The following is a 24,962-nucleotide window of genomic DNA, read 5'->3' as shown; positions in this document are numbered from 1 at the left end:
AACAAAAACAAAAACTAAACAACTAGAACAGGAACAGAATCACAGAAACGGAGATCACATGGAAGGTTATCAGCAGGGAGGGAGGAAAATGGGGGGGAAGGTACAGGGAATAAGAAGCATAATTGGTAAGTACAAAATAGACAAGGGGAGGTTAAGAATAATATAGAAAATGGAGAAGCCAAAGAACGTATATGTATGACCTATGGACCTGAACTAGAGGAGGAGGAATGATGGAGGGAAGGGGGTGACAGGGTGGAGGGGGATAAAAGGGCAAAAAAAAGGGGCAACTGTAATGGCATAACCAATAAAATATATTTAAATAATATGATAAAATTACTAATTTATTACACATCACAAAACTCTTGATTACTGCATTTTCATATAAAATATACAATTTTCCAATTAAATATGCACTTGCATTTTTAGGTGAGTACAAAGTCTTAGGTTAAATACAGGTTTCAAAAATATGTGTTCAATACAAAAAGGGATATTGAGAAAAAATTTGAGAGCATTTCAAGAAATGACTTAAAGGTAATAAGCACGGTTTGGAAATTTTTCAATGAAAAGCCCAAAGTACATATTCACTTAAGAAAACATTAAAAAATGTATTATTCTAGCCCTGGCTGTTGTGGCTCAGTGACTGAATGCTGGCCTGTGAACCAAAGGGTCACTGTTTCAGTTCCCAGTCAGGGCACATGCCTGGGTTGCAGGCCAGATCCCCAGCAGGGGGCGTGCGAGAGGCAACCACACATTGTTGTTTCTCTACTCTTTCTCCCTCCCTTCCCCTCTCTCTAAAAAACAAATAAAATCTTTAAAAAAATTATTATTCTAAATCATTAGTTGTTTTGCATTTTCATTATCCAAGATCTCTTTCCAAGTAAAATTTATTTTCTAAACATTCAAATTTGACTGTTTCTTAAAATTAAAACATCAAAATGACCCTGCCAATATTAAATAGTATCACTTATGCATGGGAAATAACCTAGTAAAAATCTTTTTTCAAATAGCCCACTTATGCAAACAACATTATATGTATTTCAATGTTGCCATTCTATAAGAACAAGACACCAGAAAGAAAATAATAAATTAATTTAGTTTATTAAACCAGCTTCTACTGCCAGTACAAGAAAATATATGTGCTAAATAAAAATGGGTATGTTTATAACTAAAACTTTATTCACAAAATATAACAGTCTTCTAAAAGCAACATCTGACTATTACAGCCTTTCAACTATATTCTAAACAAAAATAATTAAAAATCAATTCAAATAGTTTAGAATAAGTGCTCTTTTTTTAATTCCCACGAAAACTGAAACTATCATTTACATCAGTTGCAATAGCAATAAGAATTAGAAATCAATTTGCTATGACTCTTGAAAACACAAGCATCAAACAGAACTAAAAGCAAACGGAAGAACTAAGTACACCTCTTAAAGGGGATGTTTGTGACATGCCCACCTGCACACGTACAAACAGTAGAGACATTCAAAACAGTGCAAGATTTAATTAATTTAGGACAATATTTCAACAAATTCCAGTCCAGTTTTCACTACTTTTCAATTAGTGAAAAGTATAGGTTTTGCAGGTTTATATAGTCACAAAAAGTAAATCACTCCTGATATGTAACCAGCCAATTCACAACACTCCACACTGACGCAACAGTAACTGTGGAAATCATGAGGTATAACTAGCAGGGGAAAAAGAAAAATCTAGCATCCAAAGTGCATATGCTTTAATATAACTGCAATATAGTTCTCCTTCTGTTTAAAAAAAAAAAAGGTTTCCTTTAAAAGATACATCTAAAAGCAACTGTATCGTTTCATATTCTTTTCCTGAATTAAAAAAATATATACGTCGTAATCTTTGTTTTTGGTAAGTTCAAATAATGGATTGAGAGTGGGGTAACTGGAGTCTGTAAAAAACTCTACAGAAGAGATGAATGCAACATACTGCATCTTCTTTAAGAAGTATGAGCTGAAACATCAGGCATTCCTTGTATTGTTTTTGAATATATTTAGGGAATGCTGTTCTTGTAAACAATGGTTTTGAAAAATAAAGACTGAGATCAAATATATTATTAGAGGATCTCTATAAAAGGTCACCAAAACTATTGCTATCTGGGAAATCGGGAAAACGTTTTTAGAATTTATCTTGCTATGAAAAAAAAATGCTACCACTTTTCTTCCTTTTTCTTTTTTCTGATTATCACAACTAAACATCAGAAGATTTTCCCAAATAAATACTGATGTAAATGTTGATTTCAAGGGCAAACAACTCGCATAAGCATCTACTTCTCAGACACTTCACCATTTGTGGAGACTGAGGCAACACTTGAATCGTCACTGGACTCCTGCGCAGTATTCTTTCTGGGAGGATTTACTGGAACCTGAAGCTGATTGGTAGATGCAGGCTTAGCAGCATTTGGTGGCTTTGTGGAGGGATTAGATGGAAGTCTGTGATGATTACTCTCTGAACCAGAAGTAGATGAATGTCTTTTTCTCCCAAATTCCTCACTAATAGGGGGCTGCAAATTATGAAAGACAACATGGCAACGATTACACTGTTTTTCCTCTCTTAAAAATCTAATGCTAGACTTTTCCAACAAAGAGGAAATAGTAGGCACTTAAGTAGCTTTTATTAGTATAATATAACTTAACAGCAATTTAAGGTATTAGACTTAAATGTCCTCCCCAACTAAATCAAATTGCTAGTATTTTTCATTCTTTCACTCACTATGTTTATTAAGCTTCTCTTATGTTTTAGGGCTTGAACTACATAGTAGAGCATAAGCCTAAGGCTGGGTTCCTTGCCTCCAAGAAAACATTTCAGAGAGGCTATTTTTTGTCTTTAATCAACTTCTGCCAACTGCCAAGCATTTATAACTCTGGAACCTTCCTCAGCCCTAACCTCCTATGTTAGCCTTGCTTAAACAGTAACATTTAACGAACAGATAAAGCAGCAGGAGGAAAAAGAGATATCAAGTCAAATAACCTTTAGCAAGCTTGAAGTTTTATCTTGGATTTCTAGAGTAAAGAGACTGGAGAGCATGGCCGATGGTACCTAAGTTAAACACTTTCAATCATAAGTACCCATAAAACTCGCCAACCCACTCAGGCGGCAGGCACAGAGAAGGCAGGCAATGGAAAGGCATCTTGCCTTCAAAATAGTCAGCCTTTTGAGCCCTACAGTTACAGAGATTTGAGAGCTAGATTGATATGCCACCAACATTTTTATTTGAAGACAAATTAAAACCATAATCTCCTTTGCCAATAGTTTGTTGTAGTTAGAAGTGGGGGCCTGAACTCTTAGCTTCCATTCAGAAAGGGCAAAAGTCACTATTACAGTATTACAGACCAGGGACATCTTTGTTACGGATCTGGCCAGACCAGTCTAGAAACACATTTCTTAATTCCATCAGCTTCATCCCCAGGCCATCTAATGTGTTTAAGACACAAAACTTCAAGACAAGTCATAGCATTAAGTAGATGTGAACTTAGCCTTCCTTTCACCTCTCTTTTCTGCTTCCTGATTCTTCTCCATTTTTCCTTCTTTTTTCTCTATTTTGTCCTTTTTCTTTACCTCCTTAGGCTTATCCCATTCTTCTTATAATAGTTTCCTTTTCCTTTTGAAACCATATTGTTTAAAGCCTACTCTGCTGTCTCTACATACACACATAACATTCTGGCCTACTTCTATTTTGCAGGGAACCCTGAATTCATGGTATACTGGCATGTGTAACGAAAACTGTAAGATAAAAGGGGAAAAATTTTCAAGCTGCTAATGAGAAATTAGCAACACATCCACATACAAGTTACTAAATCTATAATATGTTTAATTATAGGGGCATATCAAAATTGAAATGAACTGACAATTACACTGATTATATAAGATGTTAACATTTAGGGATTCTGGATAAAAGAGTACATGGGAATACTCTGTACTGCTTTAAAGTCTGGTTTCAAAACTAGGATGTTAAAATTTCAAAATAAAAAGTTAAAAAATGAAAAAAGTACAAGTTAAGAAAGTCACTGATAGCTCAAAATATAAGGGTAATGAAAAGAATACAGAGAAAAGCACTTAAAACTTACATCGATGCGGAAGTCTTCTAACCTCTTAAAACTACAGAGGTATTCCTGAAGTTTTGGGTCAACTGATTGTGTCTTAGATTGAGAATATTTTAGATAAGCCCAAAACTTTTCTAATCCATAAAGCTGACCTAATAACAAAGAAGAATGCACATGATAAGTTATATAGAATTTTAAAAAAATGATTCATATAACATAATCTTCCTGCAATAAACCATTTTATCTTTCAATATATACATTATCTAGATCTTGAGAATAACACATTTTAATGAGTAAAGGCAGCAAACATTTACTGAGCTTTTGCTATGTAACAGGTATTATTTAAGTGATTCATTATATAGTAAAGCATATACAACCCTGGAATACAGGTACTTCTGTATAAACTACTGATGAGTAAACTGGAACTAACAAGGCTGCTTTGTGGCCCAGATCACAAAGCTACCAAGTAGTGGAAATGGGATTTGGACCTCGGCCAGGGCCTGGCTATCGCCCACGGTGCCACCCCACCATTCCAAGCACACCTTCTGGTGTTACACAGAATTGTCACTAGGAGGCCACGAGTAAGCAGCCTTGTGTGTCAAGTGAACAATAATGACAGAATACAACTCCATAACGCAGCAGGTATTTTCTCACGCCTCAGGCAATGTCTTCCTACTGTGCGTGGGGCCCCATCTTCATCGAGTGCCACAACAGTGGCCGTAAGGCCTTCAGTGGTCTGCCCCGGAGGGAGAGCTATAAATTCCCTATGTACTGACGGGCTCGGGTTTACAACTAACAAACAGAATAAGCTACTGATTTTTGTGGTGGTTTGTTTTTACCAGATTCATAGTCTTTTTTGGTTTCTTCTTGGAAATCCTTAAAAATTTCTTGTCTGAATTTTTTCTCCAGTCCATAACTATAAAACCTGAACAGACATTCTAATCCATACCTGTGAAAAAGAAATAAAAAGGTTTACAATAAAATTTTTGCTATGACGACGCTACCATCTCCTATTTGGCAGCACTGATACTAGCAAACACGGCATACACTGTTTTGTTTCATCTTCACAGTAGCCTTATGTGGGTATGCACCATAATCCGCCTGTCTATAAAGGACCTAAAACTCGGGGGGTATAACTTGCCATGGTCACAACACATTAATGGGCTAGCACTCAAAACCAGGTCTCATTACAAAGCCTTCTGGCACTGAACCACTGTTCTCTACTTCCTAAGAAACAGCTAAATCCAGTCTAGTCATTAACACTGCCGAAACAGACCCAAAATTACAAAACAGTGTTAACAAGGTGTTAGAAACATACACAGGAACAGAGAAGAGGAACTCCCAATGTAGACTTGGGTAGGAATGGGATCAGAAAAGCATTAGAAGTCCTGAAGAACAAACACATCGTTTGCTTAAATAGCAAAATATGCTGAACTTAATCATGATAATACTGGGCTTTCAAACTTTTCTAGGTTCAACAGTAAGAAAATCATGTTAAGTTGTGACCAAGTCAATACAACACTCGTATACATTATGTGTGTACATGAAAGCATGAAAGTTTTTCAGACTGTTCTTAAACTTGTATGCATGTATATGAATTGTGAACCAATTTAACCTTAGTATGTTCAGGGCTGTCTTACTATATTTTCCATCGTATTTTCAAAACAAGTCAGAAGCACTAAACTGATTTCATAAACCACAGTGTGAATGAAAACATCGAGATCAGAAATGGCATATTTTGCCTAATGCGTCAACTCTGGTAAACTAGCAAATGGTAGCTATTAAAGTTGTGATAAGAAAGACTATAAATCTGAATTCAAGAACAGTATTTAAACTGGTGGGACTGATTAGAGATGCCAGCAATTAACAGAGGAAAGGAAAACAGAGGTACAAATGCCACCTATGTGTCATTCCTTCTCAAGATAAAGATTCTAGGTGAAAATTAAGAGGGCTTAATTTTTAAAAGACTAATTTTTTTCAGAAAAATTTACTTGCAGATTTTTTTCTCTTCAAGATTACAATATCTGATTAACAACAATATATTCTTATTTGAGATTTACAAGAGGAATCTATTTTTAGAATTGGGAGAAGGATAAACTAGAAAATACTGAGAGGAAAATTATCTTTTTACTTCTTTCCATCGCTTCTCCTTTATCCCTTTATGCAGGAGTAAACAGTTTGCATACGTCCACTTTATGTTCCTTCTCACCTTCTTGATCTGGTTTTAACTCAGTCCTAGAGGTACTCTCAAAATTCTCTCTGAACACTTCTCAAAAAAGTAAGGTCCAAGTAGGACAAAAAGGACAACTTAGCTAAGCAGGAGGAGGAAGAGAACAAGCAAAGATAAGGATATGTCCAGACATCTGGATGCTAGAGAGCTTGGTTCACTCAGAGAACACATAGTTCAGTACTGCTGCTGCCCAGAGGACTAACAATAGAAAAAAGTGAGATTCGACAGCTAAGTGAGGACATATGAGAGGCCTTACTTTTTCTTGGCTCAAGCATGTGTTAATGTGGGGATGTATATGAAAACACTGACTTGTCCAAAAAGTCTGTTATATTTTTTCCGTAAAATAAAAGACACATTTTCCATTTCCACCAATAACTTTATTGATTTGGATATTTTGAGTATGTTGGCTCTCGTTATTAGCTTCTAGTGAGTTAGAGGTCAAAGGTGCTACTAAACATCTTCCAGTGCATAAGACAGACCCATAGCAAAGAATTATTTTGCCAAAATGTCAACAGTATCAAGAAACTTTGCAAACCACTTTTGACATGTTTCATCAGTCACTGCACCTTTTCCACACACTGCACAAATCTTTTTATTTTTGCAATTCGGTTTTCATCTTTCTTGAAATAATAAGTATGCTGAAAATATTGCACATCTTCTTCCATCTTCAATATTAAAATGGCTGCGCAAAAATTCACCAATTTTGCTACTTTTTTTAAATGCACACTGATATGACAGCTGACACAACACAATCTAACAAAATTGTTTCAGATGAAGTTAAACACAACTAAGCACAACTAGAGCCATTACATAGAAAAAATGTAGCACTTTTCAGCTAACCCAATACACAGGAAGTCTGTGACAGTGGGGGCAAGAGAAAGAAAACTGTCTCCTTTAAATTTCATTTGGCCTTTATGTGAGCCCCTGATATGGTCCCAAATGATCCCACCTCTTGATATCTACGAGTTGTACAGTGGCCTCCTATACTGCACCAGTGTAGTTCAGTAACAGTACTGAACTATTAACCACGGTCCTCATTAACCACACAATATGGCAGAATGAGGGTATGTCACTTTAAAGTACAGATTATACAAGATAATGAGGCTTTGCTCTTGGAAGCTCTCCCTCTTTTGTCACTCACTACCTCTGAGTGGAGTCATTTGCCACATGCCCTACACAGAGGCCTGTGTGGTGGGGAACTTAAGACTCCTGCCCACAGCCATGTGCATGAGACTGAAAAGGGTCCTCGGGCCTGAGTTGTCTTTAGGTGCCGTGGCCCCATCCAACACCTTGACTGCAATTTCATGAGAGAACTGAGCAAGAATGACCCAGCTGGGCTGTTTCTGGAAGTCTGACCCATAGACTAATAAGTGTGTGTTGTTTTAAGCTTCTGAGTTAGGGGTAATTTGGTTATGCAACAACAGAAAATTAGTACAGTGGTCCCCCTCCAATTATGTAGTACTATTTTCATAGTTCAAAACTGGATTACTTTTCATTCATTTTTATTTTTTAAAAACTCTCCAAGTGTGAACATACAAAAAAATATTTGACCTGTAATTTTCTTTTGCATCTTCCCAAGCAAGTTGTCTGAATTCCTCATACATTTTTCTGTTGAAGTGGTCTCTGAGGAAAAAAGACCAGAAACGAAAGAGAGTGTTCATTTCTTGGGACTGGCCAACTCCCAAGCGCTTCCTCTCTGGAAAAGGTTAAAACAAAACATTTTAAAATTAAAGATCCTTATTAAATTCAAAACAGCAGACATTTTACATAATTTAAAATAGAGAAAGATGAAGCATATTCATCTTCAAAATGTATTTGGGTTTCTTCTAAGCAAAGGACAAGTATTAACTCCTTTTCTGACTCACTGCTCAAATTTAAGCATTTGTCAATAGGAACAAGAATATAATAAACTTTATTTCTTAATGTGTATAAGCTACAAAATACATAAGAATATATATAAATACACTTAAATACCTAAGTAATAAGTCTAACAAATAAAAGGATATCTTAACCTGATATTAAATGTCACAATTTGAGCTTTTTAGAATTATACTGTGATTTAAAACATAGCTATATACAGACAAGCATCTTACCACTCAGGCACCTCCGACGATACTTGTGGTACACTTGCTGGGTAAAGCCATTTTCCTTCAGGAGCTCATGAGAAGGGTGCTGGAACTTGGGGAATGAAGGAGGGGTACATCCATAACTTCCTACCAGTTGTGCACCTTCTGAAGGTGAAGCATTTGAACTGCTGTTTGAGGAGGGGGGAAAAAGCCTTCAAACTAAAGTATCAACAACCAAGTATCTAAACCAGTTCACACTATTTGTTCATTAGTGAAAATATAAGCCATAGAAGAAACATTAGTCCCCCACACTCTCCTAAACTAATGTAATGACATACAGATGAATTACTATTTATGTTCATCTTAATAAACCATTCCACCAAATGTAGAACTTTTCACAAATCAGGTATTCAAAAAAATTTCGAAGGATGAATAAAAGTTTAACCTGCCTATGATGCACTTAATCTCCAAAATACAAAAAAAAAAGCCTCTTTTCCTGTGTGGTTAATTAATATTATACATGTAAATTTCCAAGGCTAATATCACTTTTCTAACCAAGCAAAACCAGTTGAAATTTAGGAGGCTCTTGGAAAAAGGCAAATGTGCTTTGAAATGTCTGTATAGGATTAGGAACCATGTAAACCAAATAAACCAGGGAAAAATTAAAGTTTTAGAAGAAGTTCTATACACAACACCATTTGTTCACACAAGGTTACATAAGTGTCTTCGCACGGGGAAGGCAGTTTCATTAACCTGGTCATTTACTGAGTACCACCTATGCCAGGCACTGAGGTTTTGCCATCCATGAATTTACTGTCTGAAGACATATACAAAAACTTATATAATGCCTGTAAAAAACACTGGGCACAGTGCCTGGGGCATTATTGAAAGAACATAGTGTTAGTTGGCATTAAATAATTTCACTACAATGACAGAACCATTACTGACACACATCACAAACAGCGCCCCCCCCCAAAAAAAAGACCTTTTAAAAGAAGGGGCAGTGAGAGATAAGAGAAAGGAGAGAGAAAGAATTCCTGCTGTACAATAGAAGGCAAAGGCACCTGCTGAGAAATGAAGGGTACAGACAGGCTCAGGAGCCCCACTCGTGTGAGGAAATCCGTTAGAGATTAGGGAAAAAACTGCAAGATGACACAGGTATCAGAAGAATTCCTTTGATGGGCTTATCAGCATACTGAACAAGACAGGGCTAAGGAAGGAATCAGTAAACTGGAATATAGATTCATCAAATTTATCAGAAAAAGAGTGGAAAAAAGATCAGATCATCCAAAAAGCATTTACTGTTCCTTCTTTGGTTTCTTTTCAGTATTTTCATTATTCTATTATTTGCTAACAAATTCATGTTTAAGTATTTATAAATATCTAATTAGCAACTATTTTCATGAAACTCAAAATCAAAAACAAGTATAGTACCTGACAGAGGATGCTCTGGGCCCGTGATCTCTGGAATCCATCACCCAACCAACATGACACTCCAGAGGGGGATTTGTACTATGTCTTGTTTTCCTCTTTCTTGGACTCTAAAGAAAAGTCAAACATTGCAATTACTTTCAGGGGTGTGAACTTCAAAAGTAAATTAAAACCCTCTGACTGTAAGCCAACTCCAACATTTTCATCCTGTGGATGACACATTATGAAATCATATGAAGTCACAAAACTCAAACATATCACATACAAGCTACAAAACTTAAACAAGGCCCTTGCCTAGGTTTCAACCCAAGGATTAAAGAAAATACAACTTAGTATAATTCGTCTTTACCCCTTCCGATGATCTTTAATTATACTATCCAACTGTAAGAAGTTACTCCTGAGAAAACATCACTATGGTAAAAATATAATTTTTAACAGATTTTTACAATCTAAAATGTACGTTTTGAATATGACAGAAATAGCCTCATTTTGTAATGTTAAAGGATACAAAGCGCAGACTTTATATCCTGGTTATTTTGTTTACCTTTACATCAATGGCTTTTGGTTCTTTAACAACAGGATAAAATCTTGGTGTTTTGCTTGGATCTTGCAACCTGGGTGTTCGAGGTATTTTGGATGCCCTTGCAGGATAAATTCTAGGAGATTCTGGAACTGCTGTTGGCAGTGAACAGGCCATTGCTGCTGAAGAAACTTCTGAAACAACAAAGAGCTTCTGAGCTAATTAATCAGTCAAACCTGAAAAAGTAAAAAATTATTAAAAGTATTTAGACTCTAGGACAGTATTTTACTTTGCGAAAAAGAATAATTCTTAAATTCTCTACTCTCAAAAGATTTCTCCATTAGAAATATTTTAAATATATTAAAAATAAAAAGATACTTGTCTACACATTACCTAGCTTTTCTAAATTTTAATTTTGCTGCCTCTGACATTAAAAAAAATGTTTCCTTGTTATACTTAAAAAAATATTTTTATTTTTTAAATTTAACTTATTTATCTTTAGAAGAGAAGGGAAGGAGAGAAGGAGAGAAATATCAATGTATGGTTGCTTCTGGTGCATCCCCTGCTGGGAACTGGCCCCTGCTGGGAACTGGCCTGCAACCCAGGCACGTGCCCTGACTGGGAATAGAACTGCAATCTTTTGGTTCGCAGGCCTGTGCTCAATCCACTGACCTACACCAGCCAGGGCTTCTGACATTTTTTATTAAGAAAAAAATAACCTGGAGCCCAATGTCTAACCTCCCCTAATCACATTTTGCTTTTCCTCCTCATAGATAAGACATATTAAAAATTGTAATTTTAAGAATGTAATTTTAAGAATTGTAATTTTTACATATTTAGAATTGTAATTTTGTAAAAATTGGACATTTTATCTACTATTTTACATGTAATAACATTATTCTGCATACTTAATTTTATATAAGTGACATCACTATGAAAGCTTTTCAGTCAATATTTTGTGACTTAAATATTCAAGTTCTATTTGAATAGCTTTGGTTTATTCATATTACTGTAGAATATTATGCCATTATATAACTATATTAAAATATATCTACTCTCTTAAATATCCATATTTATGTTATTTCCAAACTTTTTGTATAACAAAGAATTCTACTATAAAGATTGTTGAACAGGTCTCCTGGCACGAGTATGACCATTTCTCTAGTGTTTATGTCCAGAATGGAAATGCGGACACAAAGCCGAAAGCATCCTCCGACTCCCTGAATGTTGATACAAGCTGCCCTCTGCAGGGGCTTTACCAGTTTATAATCCCACCAGCAGCGTGCAAGAGTCCCAGAGATTTCTCTTGGGCAAGACTGGGTTTTGTTCAGACTTCTACATACTCTGCCATCACATGAGATTTAAATGATATTTGTATTTCTTTGGTTATTGGTGAAGCATATTTTCCTGAGTATATTTTCACATGTATAGCCATTGCTCAGATTTCCCCTTTCATGAGCTTGCCATTCACATCCCCTGACTATTTTTCTGTTGGGTTGCTTCACTAATTAGTTTGTGAAAATCCTACGGTAAGACACTAGTAAACTAGCACATGAATCAGGTAGGAGTGTCAGAATGTAGGCTCCCTTTCTGTATGATTTTTCTTCAGACTTAACTTGTTTAGATTAACACAATAACCTTTTGTTCATTCATTCAACAAATACTGAGTGCCCACTATATGCCAAGCACTATTCTAGACACAAGTCTGTAAACTCAAAGTAAACGTATGCCTCTATTACCTACTCTCCCTCTGTTGCCATCTCCTCTCCTAATCCATTTTCCTTACTGTTACCAGAATGAACATTCTGAGAAGAAAATGAGGTCATTTTGAATTTCTACCTAAACTCTCTCAAGTGTTTCTCTTTTGCCTCTTGTTGAAGTCTATCCTCTTTATCATGAAGTACAAGACTTTCCTGATGTTGCTACTTCTGCACTTTATCTATTTATTGTTTATTAAGTACAAATTTATTTTCTACATGTCATCCCATTAGATGCTAAGGCCAAGTCCAGAGCCTCCCTGAAAGCAAGGGCTACACTCTCAGGTTAGTGCACCAGTGCCTACAAAAGCACCTGGGGAAAGTATGTCCCTACCAAGTGACTGATCAGCTTGACTGAACCGGGTTAATGCTGTTTTACCTTGCACCGCCCCCTCACCCCAAAAAAGATAAAAACATAATCCTATACTGAAATATATGTAAAATCCAGTGCTTTTGTTAAAGATCTAGGAGCAATAACAACCTAGAAACAATAAGGTTACTAGCAACCAGACTGTAGTCTCTAAATTCCATTTCCCACTGACTTGGTCTCTAAAGGAAATAAGGTCTGGAACACAGAGTGTAACACAAGGTTTAGGAAATCTTGAGCCAGACAGCAATGAGGTTATTAAAGAAAATACTAGCTTAGGTCATGAGGATACAACAGAAAACTTTAGGGAACCCCACCCCAGTACAATGAAGTGATCTGACCACTAAAAATAATGACTGAAATGAATTAAACACATCAAATAAATAAGCTCCATAAGTTCATAAGGGCACTTTAAACCTTAATCATATTTGTAGGTTGCTGAGGCATTAACTCATTATTCTGAAAATTGATAAACATAATAAAAAGAAATTATTACCCTTCCTTTCCTGTAAAAATTGAACATCAGGGTAACCAAAAAAAAAACTGATAAAAGAATATTCTTCAAAGAACTGAAGGTAAGAAATACAGAACGAATGATACAAAAAGACTATTTTAAGTCCATAATTAATGTCATTGATAGGTTCTGCAACTTTAATTGAAACAACATATAATGAAACTAATTTTAGGACAGGCTAATTGATATGAACAAGAGTTAAGTTTCTGTGGCATCTCATCAACATTATAACAAATTGATATTGAATAAAATGACATTATTCAAGGACCTGCTTGCAACTTTAATGAAACAGAAGATCTAGGGAATATTCACAATGACTGCCTACAATCATTTGGTAAAATGCTGAAGGGAAATTCAACACCAACAAAGCCATGATCCATGAAAGAAATAATTGATAAGATGGACTTCATTAAAATTAAGAATGTCTGCTGCAAGCAGCACTGTTAAGAGAATGAGAAGACCAGCCACAGCTTGAGAGAAAATATTCGCAAAAGACATAGCTGATAAAGCACTGTTATTCAAAATAAACAAAGAACTCTTTAAACTCAAAAATAAAGCAAACACCCCAAATTAAAAAATGGATCAAAGATCTGAACAAAAGATATAAAGATGGCAAATAAGCAATAAAAAGATGCTCTGAATCTTATGTCATCAGGGAAATATAAATTAACACGAGATACCACAACACACCTATTAGAATGGCCAAAATCCAGAACACTGAGGACACCAAATGCTGGAGAGGATGTGGAGCAATAGGAATGAACTTTCATTCATTGGTGATGGGAATGCAAAACAGTACAGCCAGCATGGAAGACAGTTTGGCGATTTCTTACAAAACTAAAAATACTCTTACCATACAATCTAGTAATCGCTTTCCTTTGTACTTACCCAAAGGAGCTGAAACTTATGTCCACACAAAACCTTGCACATGGACATTTAGAGCAGCCCTGGTCATAACTGCCCAAGCCTGGAGGCAACCATGATGCCATTCAGCAGGTAACAGATAAATACATTGTGGCACATCTAGACAATGGAATATTATGCAGTGCTACAAGGAAATGAGTTAGCAAGCCATGAGAAAACATGGAGGAACCTTAAGTGCATATAACTAAGTGTAAGAATCCAATCTGAAAAGGCCGCATGCTGTGTGGTTTCAACTACTCACCATTCTGGAGAAAAAAACTATGGACAGACAGTAAATAGATCTGTGATTGCCAGTGGTGGCGGGGGAGGGGATGAACAGACAAAACAGGGTTTTTAGGGCAGTGAAACTATTCTGTATGAGAGTATCACGGTAGACACATGATTCTCGAGGGATGTAACTTGAGGAACTCCCAGAGTGAAACCAATGTAAACTACTGACTTACAGTAATTTTTTAGAGCAGTGAGAATACTATGTATGACACTGTAATAATGGGTAAATATCCATGTAAATTTGTTCAAAGCCATAGAATATGCAATATCAAGAGAAAATACAAATGTAGACTGTGGACTTTGGGCAATTTTGACGAGTCCATGTAGGGTCACTGATTGTAACTCTCATGTGGAAGGTTGCTATGGGGAACAATACCCATCCCTCAGTGGGTGATGGCCAAGCAAGCTGGGGACATAGAGTGTGAGGGAAATCTCTGTGCCTGCATCTTAATTCTGCTGTGAGCCTAAAACTAATCTCAAAAAGAAAAGTCTTAAAAAAAAAGTTGAAGGGAAACTTTATGATGAATGAATCAGGCTGATAACATCTAAACCTAATGATCAATCAAAACATCAGTAAGAGGGAGCCTAGAAGACAAATGATGCAGTAGGAAGTAAATATCAACCCCTAAGAAATAGTCTGGTCACCAGAAAAAGAAAAATCTTGAGTATACTAAATCCTCTATATCTATATACTAGTTCATAAGAAACAGAGGAATAAAAACAAACATTAAATGATATGAGAATACAATCAAGTAAATCATGAGCAATTCTATACAAATCAACCTGTTTCTTTGATGAATCATTGGTGCAGAAAAACAGAAGAAGAGAGATGAATGTAGACTAGGAGCGACTCCATGGTCCTATCAATCAAATGAGGTATGTGTACCTTGTCTGGTCCACATTCAAACAACCAATTTGGAGAAAACATATTTCTTATGATCAGGGACAACCAAACATAAACTGGGTAGTAATGTTAAGAAATTAATGCTATTTTATGTGAAATAATGGTATCATGAGAATTTATACATAATAGTTTGCAACATACAATGAATATTTATAGAAGGAATGATATGTTTGAGATTCAATACGAAATACCAGAAACAGATGGGGGACAAAGTACGGATGAGAAAAGAGTATCAAACCATTAACACTTGTTGAAATTAGGTGAGGTAAGTACACAGGGGTTACACAGCTCTCCCCGCTTTAATTTATATCTCAACATTTTCCTATTAAAAAGTGAGATTCCAGTTTTATATTTATTTTACAAAAGGTTTATTAACTCAGTAAGAATTTTACCCATGGATAGAGTACTTTTGTTATCTCAAAAGAAGTATTTTACAGAATTTTTACAGCATATCATAGACCAATTTACAATACATTGACATATTATCAAAAAGTAGTTAAGAGAATAACAAGTATAAAATATTTACAGTAGATTAAGAAAGAATATATTAAAGTTGTTTCTTCAACCAGATATAAGCTTCACATGACATATGAATATCATTTAGAAATTATAACTACTTTTAAAACAAAATCATGGGATATCTCTTGTATATGAATGTTCAAAATAACATTTTTCATGATAGCCAAAACTGGATAAAACCCAAATATTCATCAACTGAATAAACAAACTGTGTCATGTCCATGTTATAGAATACCACTTAGCAATAAAAAGGAGCAAAGTACTGACACAAGCCACAACATGAATTAACCTCAAAAATATATTTACTGAAAGAAGCCAGATACATGATTCCATTTATATAAAACTTTTAGGAAGTACAAAAACATACAGACAGAACACAGACCACTGGTTACTTCAAATGAAGTTCAGTGTTGAGGCTGACTACAGATGATCACAAGGAAACTTTTAGCAGAAGGGAACAGTCCTAAAACTGAATTGTGGTGATGGTGTACAACTATATAAATGTATGGAAATGTATCAAACTACACACTTAGTGTGGGTTAATTTTATGGTATGTAAGTTATGTCTCAATAAAACTATGAAAAGCTGAAGACTAGGCCATCTGCTCCTCAGGAAACCTCAACTGTGATCCTTTATTACACAGTTTCTGCTAAAAGTTTATCAGAGAAGTCTGGTATTTTGAAGGACTGGGCTAAAAGCACTGATTTTCAAAGTGTATTCCCAACCAGTGGTATTGGCATGACCTGGGAGCTCGTTAGAAATGCATATTCTTTGGTCCCACCTCCACTTACTAAACCAGAAACACTGAGTAGAGAGCCCTTTGATTTAACAAGCTTTACAGGTAAATCTGATACTTGCTAAAGTTTAAGACCTAGTGGACTAAGGTGTATGCTAACTATTCTACCACTTAAAAGATTTTCCAGCCCTGGCTAGTGTGGTATGGTAGACTGAATGTCAGCCTGCAAACCGAAAGGTCACCAGTTCCAATCCCAGTCAGGGCACATGCCTCGGTTGCAGGCCAAGTCCCTGGTCGGGAGCACACAAGAAGCAACTGATCAATGTATTTCTCACACATGGATGTTTCTCTCCCTCCCTCCCTCCATTCCCCTCCATAAATAAAAAAATTTAAAAACCCCACAATTTTCCAAAGTTTATTCCTATCAAATCAAATCATTGCACAGCTATATGCCTGGACCATGTGAAGTTTGCCCATAGTCCTCAATGGTTTTATAAACAGGAATTACCTTTATAAAAACAGAACACAATATTATGCTGTTTGTGCTCAATGAAGGCTGAAAATAAAAATACTACACGACAAATGACACTTTATTTTTTTAAATAAATTCAACATTTTCTATAAATGCCACATATTAATATTTTTGACTTTTCATAGAGTCTCAGCTGAAACTGCTCAGTTCTGCCACTGTAGCACAACCATAGACCATATGTAAATGAAGGGTGTGGGCAGATTACACAGACCATGATGTTCCAGTTTTCCCCTATGGATCGTAATTTGCCAACCACTGAATCAGAGCAGTCAGACAGCTATGGATCCAAATAACAAATTTATAATTTGCAAAAAAAACCCTCCAATCAGGTGGGTTTAAAATAGATTATGCACTGCAGAAAAAAGACTAGTGCACTTGTAGACAAGAAGCAGAAATTACCCAAAATGTAGAGAAAAAGAGACAAAAAAAAAAAAAAAAAAAAGGAACATCAGTGAGCTACAGGACAACTTCAAGTAGCCTAATATACAAGTAACTGGAGTCTTAAAGGAGGAAATAGAAAAAAAGTACAAAAATATGTAAATTAAAAAAATTTAAAACATTAATAAATTTATTTTTAAAAGCTTTATGTAATTTACATACCATACAACCCACTTACTGATTTATTTTTACCCTCACTGATCACTGCTTTTAGAGAGAGAGGAAGGGAGGGAGGGAGGGAGGGAGGGAGGGAGGGAGGAAGGAAGGAAGGAAGGAAGGAAGGAAGGAAGGAAGGAAGGAAGGAAGGGGGGATGGAAGGAAGGGGGGATGGAAGGAGTGAGGAAGGAGGGAAAGGGAAAGAAAGAGACACTGATGTGTGAGAGAGAAAAATGGATTCATTGCCTCTAGTTCCTGCCCTGAACGGGGATAGAACCCACAACCTGGGTATGTGGCCTGACCAGGAGTGGAATCTGCAGCCTTTTGGGACAGGTTCCTGAACCTGAACCCTGGGACAATGCTCCAACTGACAGAGGCATACCAGCTAGAGCAAAATGTTAATTGAAAATAACGGCTGAAAGTTTTCCAAATTTGATTCAAAATATATAAGCACATTAATCCAAAACTAAAGGCTGAAGCACAAGAACATGAAGAAAATTACACCAAAGCAATCACAATTAAACTGCTTATAATAATAAAGAGAAAATATTTTTAAAAGCCAGTTAACTGATCTGAACAACAAAGAGACAACTGGAAAAATTAACCTAGCCTCAAGAACCCGGAGGACAACTACTAAAGGTCTTAGGAGAGGAAAAAAAGTACAGATATTTAAGAAAAAATTGTTTCTGAAGACATAAGAGCTCGGACACATCACACTGTAATTGTGAAAATCTAAATAAAAATTCTTCAAAGTAGCTACAGAAAAATAATTTGTGTGAGGAAACAATCTGAATGATTATATTTAAAAAAAAATCAGAAACCATAGAGGCTTGAGAGAAGTGACTGACCATTTTAAATTGCTCAGAGAAAAATGGCTGTCTCTCCAGAATTATACAACCAGTGAAAATGTCCTCTGGGAATGAAGGTGAAATGAAGACCTCTTCAGATGAAGGAAAACTAAGATAAATCATAGCATGACTATTCTTTAAAAATTGCTAAAGAAAGTACTTCTAACAGAAGGAAATGATACCAGCAAGAAATTTAGAATGTCACAAAAGAGAGTAAGAACAATGGAAGTGGTAAAAATAAATTTTATATATAAATATAAATATAAAAATTTAAATTTATGTATAAATAATAAATATATTAGACTATTCTCTTTTTAAGTTCTTTAAAACATAAGATGATTAAAATAACAAGTATAACAGTGATAGAATTTTCAATGTATGAATATATGACTATAGCACAAAAAAACCTATATGGAAATAAGGTTTCTATATTCCTATTGAAGTAGTAAAATACTGATTCTAAATAAACTGTGAAAGTTAAGTGTGTATTCTGCAGGTCCTACTAAAAGAACTATACGAAATAGATATATGTGGTCAAGCTCACCATAGATAAATTAAAATGCAAATAAAAAACCTTACAAATTATCCAAAGAGGGCAGAAAAGGGGAAACAAATAAAAAGCAGAGAATAAACAGAAAATGAGCATTAAATACTTGATCTAAATCTAAACATATCAATAATTACATTTAAGTGTATGCAGTCTAAATACACCAAATTCAAAGGCAGATTGTCAGATTACATTTTAAAATGACCCAACTATACGGTATCTATAAGAAACTAACTTCAAGGATAATTAAATAGGTTAAAAATAAAAGGGTAAAAAAAGATATACCATATACAGAGAGAGCTGGTAAGTCTACATCAAAATCAGATAAACTAGATTTCAGATCAAAGAAAATTACCAGGAGAAAAGGACAGTTTATACTGATAAAAAGTAAACTCACTTAGAAGGCACAATAAACCTCAGAGTGTAATACAAATAAAGAAAGAGCTTCAAAACAAATCATACACTGGCTGGACCATGTTTGGCAAATATGTCATGAAGTCATGTCATCATGAAGCCCTGAAGACTTGAATGCCTCTCTCAGGAGTAGAGGTAGCAGACAAAAATTTAGCCAAGGAATCATCAATACCACCAATCAACTGTAACAGACATGCACAGAACACCTCACTCAAAAACAGCAGTATACAAATTCTTATTAAATGCACATGAAACATTCACCAAAACAGACCATGTTGTGGGTCATAAAATAAACCTGAACACCGCACATCAGTAAGACTGGTAACAGAAAGAAAATGTCCAATTACTTGAAAATTAAACAGAACATTATGCTAAATAATCCATGGATCAAAAAGGAAAATTTTTAAGAGAAATGAAAATATTTTGAAGGGAAGGAAAATTAAAATGAAACATAACAAAATTTGCAAAATGCAGTTAAAACAATGCTTAAAGGAAAATATACATGATTAAATGCCTATTAACAGAAAGAGTCTCAAATCAATAATTTAAACCTCCCTCTGACCAGTGTAGCTCAGCTGATCGGGCTTCGTCCTGTAAAGCAAATGGCCACTAGTTCAATTTCAGGTCAGGGCACAAGCCTGGGTTGCGGGTTCAGTCCCTGGTCAGGGTACTTACAATAGGCAACCACCAATCAACGTTTCTCTCCCCCTTTTTCTCCCTCCCTTCCCCTCTATCAAAAAATAAATAAAATCTTTAAAAATATATCAGGAATATATTAAAATATAAAGAAATTAAGCAGAAACATTTTCCAAATAACTGATGGGTAAAAGAAAAAAATACAAAATAAGTTAGAAAATATTTGGAATCGAATGAAAATAAAAACAAACCAAAATCTGTGAAATGCACCTAAAACAGTGCTTAATATTTGTAGCATTGATTGCTTATAATAGAAAAGAAGGTTCTCAAATCAATGATCTACGCTTCTATCTTAAGAAACTAGAAAATGGGTAGCAAAATAAACCCAAACCAAGCAGAAAGAAGTATTAAAAATCAGAGCTGAAAATAACAGAACTGGGAAAAATAAAGTATAGATTAATGAAAAGAAAACCTTCCTTTAAAAATCTATTATTAAATGCAAAAATCTGATCAATATGATCAAGCCTTTGTATCAAAATAATACAGAAAATTCAGGACCAGAAAACAGGCTGAATCAACCCATGATGATGCAATCAGTAAAATCCACAATGTGAAAAATTCTACAGGGTAAACAATCCTGTTTCTTCAACAATAAATTGCAAGGAAAAATAACAGTATAAACCTATAGACTAAAAAAGCCATATCAACCTATTGCCATGTTTGGAACTTACATGGATACTAATTTTTTTTAAACATGGTAAATGAGGAAATTTGAAAACTAATTATTTGATACTGAGAAATTACTGTGTTACTGCCCTGGCTGGTGTGGCTCAGTGGATTGAGTGCCAGCCTGTGAACCAAAGGGTCAGGAGTTCAATTCCCAGTCAGGGCACATGCCTGGGTTGCGGGCCAAGTCCCCAGTTTGGGGCACATGACAGACAATCACACACTGATGTTTTTCTCCCTCTCTTTCTCCCTTCCATACAAAAATATGTAGGGATAAAAATATGAATAATACGATTGGGAGTTTGCTTCACAAGAATCAAGTGCAAGGTAAAGAGAAATGAGTGGCATTGAGATGAAACAAAACTGACTATGGTATAACCAAGAAGCTAATGGTTAGGTAATAAGTATATGAGGGTTTTCATATATAATTTGCTCTATTCTTTTTTTTAATAAAGATTTTATTTATCTTTAGAGGGGAAGGGAAGGAGAGAGGGAGAGAAACATCAACGTATGGTTGCCTTTTGTGCGTCCCCTGCTGGGAACTGGCCTGCAGGGAACCGGCCTGCAACCCCAGTATGTGCCCTGACTGGGAATCGAACCACAATTGTCTGGTTCGCAGGCCCGCGCTCAATCCACTGAGCTACACCAGCCAGGGCCTGCTCTACTCTTTATATGTTCCAAGTTTTCCCAATTAAAAGTTTTTCTTTAACCTGACTTCAGAAAAGACTATAGCAAAATCACTTACACTTGCCTGAAAAAGTCAGATGAACTTTGTGATTATCTCAAATGTACTTATATTTTCACACAAAGCTAACACCTTAAAACAAAAGAATAAGCCAGAGGTATACTTTTAAAAATCAGCAAGTCGGTGAAAATTTTTCTTTATTTTGAGAAGAGAAACATTCTTGCAATCTCAAAATCAAGAGACACACATAAAGAACCAACTGATTCTGCCTACTTTTAAGTAAGCATTTGAATCTGGGCTGGTGTTGTAACACATGGCTCCTATGTCACCTTTGTAAAAACCTGCCCATTCACAAGAGCAATGTGGGAGCCCTGGACCGTGTGGCTTGGAGCATCGTCCAAGATGGCTGGAGTATCTTCCAAGATGATTGGAGCATTGTCCCATACACGAAAAGGTGAAGGGTTCAATCTCCAGTCAGGGCCCATGCCCAGGTTGTGAGTTTGACCCCGTCAGGGTGTGTACGGGAGGCAACCAATCAATGTTTCTCACATCAGTGTCTCTCTCTCTAAAATCAATAAACATATCCTTCTTCATTAAAAAAAAAGAGTAAAGTGGGATTCAAACTCTGTCCATTTACTACAAGTCTGTCTTACCAATTTTACAACCTATATTTTTACATCTCTGTGTTTTCGAGTTCACCAAAAGATAAGTATTTGAATTTAAAATTTCTAGCCTTTTACCAGATACCTACATGTTTTCAATAAATAAAGGAGCAAACCTTAAACACAATTTAGAACTGCTTTAATAGTATTCAGACACTTACACAAAAGCATTTATTTACATACCTTGCCTGGACTGCGAAGCTGCTACAGGCACTTCTTGGTTTGGCTCAAAAGGAAGTTCAGGTGTTAGGTTTTCAAACTGCTCTTTACTAATGAGATTTAGCTTCTTAAAGTTCTCAACTTCTTGCTGAAGCAGAATGGAGGAATCTAATTACTAAACTGGCTGACAGTGTAACCGACAGACAATAATTGATACCAACCTCAAAAAAATGAGTTTTTAAAACAGGGATTAACTGCAACAGAATAAAAGATATTCTAATAAAGAATCTAGCATTCCACTTAATAACAATATTCAGAGTCTAAAGAGGCATAGAGAACCCTAAAACATATTTAAAATACATTATAAGAGCATACATTCTAATCATTAATTATTTGCTGAGCATTTACACACTAGACCACTAAGGTATTAAAGGTTACTAAGTAATCCAATACATGTTCCCTACCCATAAAGAATTTACAAGTTAGAAAGAAGAAAATGTAGTACATATAAAAACTAATATTAGGCTGTACATAGAAAGTGATAACATTTGGTATAAGAATTGAGATCAGGAAAGTATCACAGAAGAGATAGGACAAAGGCAGCTCTTGAAGAGTGAGAATTTAGAGAAAAAAGCATTGTAAATTAGGCAATGTGAGCAGAGATGAGAAGCTTAGAGTAAGCAATCATTTATTAGAAAGTAATCCAATGAAAGAGAAAATTTGTGTAGAACCAGTGGCAAATATGCTTGATAAGGTGGAGAAAGCTACTAGATGTTTAATACCAGGTGAAAAAGTTTTCACTTTATTTTTTACCTATTTATTTTCAGGGAAGCACGTAATAAAATATAAATCTAGACGGCCCTGGAGGTTCAGTTCCGACCCCTTTTTTATAAGGTTAGCAGCAAAGAGGCTCAGTAGGTCTGAGTTGCCAGCTCCCAGCAAGAATCCCTCCCACTGGGGCTCTTGAAGCCTCCCCTTTCTATTGTTACATGGTCACTTAGCTGTTCTCTGCCCTGATCTCCATATACGTACAGCATCAGGGAGGGGGAGGCCATTCTCTACTGGAAGGCCACATGGCCATGCTGTGTGAAGACCATCCACGTCTGGCCTAAGCTGTGGAATAAAAGAAAGGGGGACTGCTTGTACTCTACTATTGCTTGTAATTTCCCCCCTCCCACCCCAAAACCCTATGTCCCATCTATACCACTCAGTGCTAATGGATCTCTGATCTTCTGCAGAGCAACATCCAGAGGGTTTAAGCAAGTTAAAAAAAAAATAGAAGTAGTTGTCAGATGAACCAAATTTAATATCATTACAAAACAGTTGTAGTACTTTACTCTTAAGAGTTAACCGATCTTTCACTTCTATCTTCAAACATGAATCGTTAAGTGAGCTATCACACCATTTACTAGATCCTATTCACCTTTAAACTAGAAGCTAACTTCTTTTCATAAAAATGCCTTAAATGATTACTTCAGCTCTTACCCGTTTACCGAAATTGCTTTCTCTAACATCTCCAATAAGCTCTTCAAGCTAATTCAGGATCATTACTCCTCACTGTTCCTTAATCTTGCTACGGAGCTTGCTATTAGTAACTCTCACTTCAATAAACACTTATTTTATGTTTTTCATGTGCCAGAGATAAATAACATAGTTTTTACCCTGATGGAAACACAGTACATTTGTTTGTTTTCAACTTTTAAAACTAACTCACTGAGATATAACATATATATATATATATCCATATACATGCACACGCTAGAGAAGTGTAGGAACCATAAGTATATGTCTCAGTGAAAGTGAACCGACCTGTGTAACCACCATTCAGGAGAAGGCATTACCAGCATCTAGAAGTACACTTCATGTCCCTTTCCATCACTACCCTCCTGCGCTCCCTAGAGATAAGCAATGTGCTGACTTCAACACTATGGACTCATTTTGCCTATTTTTCAAATTTATAAAAATGGAATCATGATGCATGGCTTCTCTTATGTAAAACTACCTTTATGAGATTCACTCACCGGGGTGTCACAGCCTGCCTGCCAGCCACATGCAGCCCAGGACGGCTGTGAATACAGCCCAACACAAAATCACAAATTTACTTAAAACATTGTGAGATTTGTCTGTGTGTTTTTGTTAGTGTCTGTGCATTTAATGTGTGGCCCAAGACAACTCTTCTTCTTTCAGTGTGGTCCAAACATGACAAAGGCTGGACACCCCTGAATAGTTTATGGCTCTACAGAACAGTTAAGAAATTTGGCTTAAATAGACATTAAGTGCACCCAACATCTGCAGAATGCACATTTACCCTTACACCACGCACACAAAAAAATAAATTCTAAATGTACTGTAGTTCTAAATGTGAAAGTCAAATAAATTTCTAGAAGATACTACCTCCATGATATATAAGTTGGGAAGGATTGCTAAACAAGAAAAACAGAATAAAGTAAATGACTGATAAAAATGTACTACATTAAACAAATGTTTTTCACCAGAAGACACAATATGAGATTGAAAAGGTGAGTTACAGTGGATGCTCTTACAAATCAGTAAGAGAAAGAAACTCTATAAAAATGAGCAATACAATTGAATAATCCTCACAAGAGAAGATATCCAAATAAAATATATTAAAGGTTTTCAGTATTATTAGTTATCAGAGAGATACAAATTAAAACCACAATGAGATAACACATCTACCAGAGTGGCTACATATTTAAAATTTTGGATTTTCTGAGATAATTATAGGTTCACAGGAAACTGGAAAAATAGTACAGAGAGGGGCCAGTGCGCCTTCCACTCCGCTCCCTCCAAAGGCTGTATCTTACCTCATTAAAGTACAAAATTAAAACAGTAAACT

At 35.7% G+C, this 24,962-nt stretch overlaps 1 protein-coding gene across 10 annotated transcripts in view; it reads right to left on the bottom strand.

Moving 5' to 3' along the window:
* Window positions 1-602: 602 nt before the first annotated feature.
* Window positions 603-24,962, bottom strand: part of LARP1B (La ribonucleoprotein 1B) — a 73,752-nt gene continuing 49,392 nt past the window's right edge. For 2 of the 10 annotated variants that reach the window (XM_053658186.1, XM_053658187.1), the window contains exons 12-20: window positions 23,138-23,218; window positions 22,130-22,253; window positions 10,336-10,505; window positions 9,795-9,901; window positions 8,388-8,548; window positions 7,846-7,990; window positions 4,904-5,013; window positions 4,089-4,216; window positions 603-2,524 (exon numbers count right to left, since the gene is read on the bottom strand). In XM_053658186.1, the coding sequence (XP_053514161.1) occupies window positions 2,288-2,524; window positions 4,089-4,216; window positions 4,904-5,013; window positions 7,846-7,990; window positions 8,388-8,548; window positions 9,795-9,901; window positions 10,336-10,505; window positions 22,130-22,253; window positions 23,138-23,218 (1,263 nt within the window). In that variant the 3' untranslated portion in view covers window positions 603-2,287. Of the gene's footprint in view, window positions 2,525-4,088; window positions 4,217-4,903; window positions 5,014-7,845; window positions 7,991-8,387; window positions 8,549-9,794; window positions 9,902-10,335; window positions 10,548-20,331; window positions 21,850-22,129; window positions 22,254-23,137; window positions 23,219-24,962 lie in introns of those variants that run through there. The other 8 variants (XM_053658188.1, XM_053658189.1, XM_053658190.1 and 5 more) reach the window with 7 other exon arrangements.

The sequence above is a fragment of the Artibeus jamaicensis genome, unplaced genomic scaffold (genome assembly GCF_021234435.1).
Source record: "Artibeus jamaicensis isolate MK-2021 breed Jamaican fruit bat unplaced genomic scaffold, CSHL_Jam_final scaffold_537, whole genome shotgun sequence".
Taxonomy (NCBI): domain Eukaryota; kingdom Metazoa; phylum Chordata; class Mammalia; order Chiroptera; family Phyllostomidae; genus Artibeus; species Artibeus jamaicensis.
The sequence above is the reverse complement of the archived record's forward strand: the minus strand, read 5'-3'. Positions and strand labels throughout refer to the sequence as shown.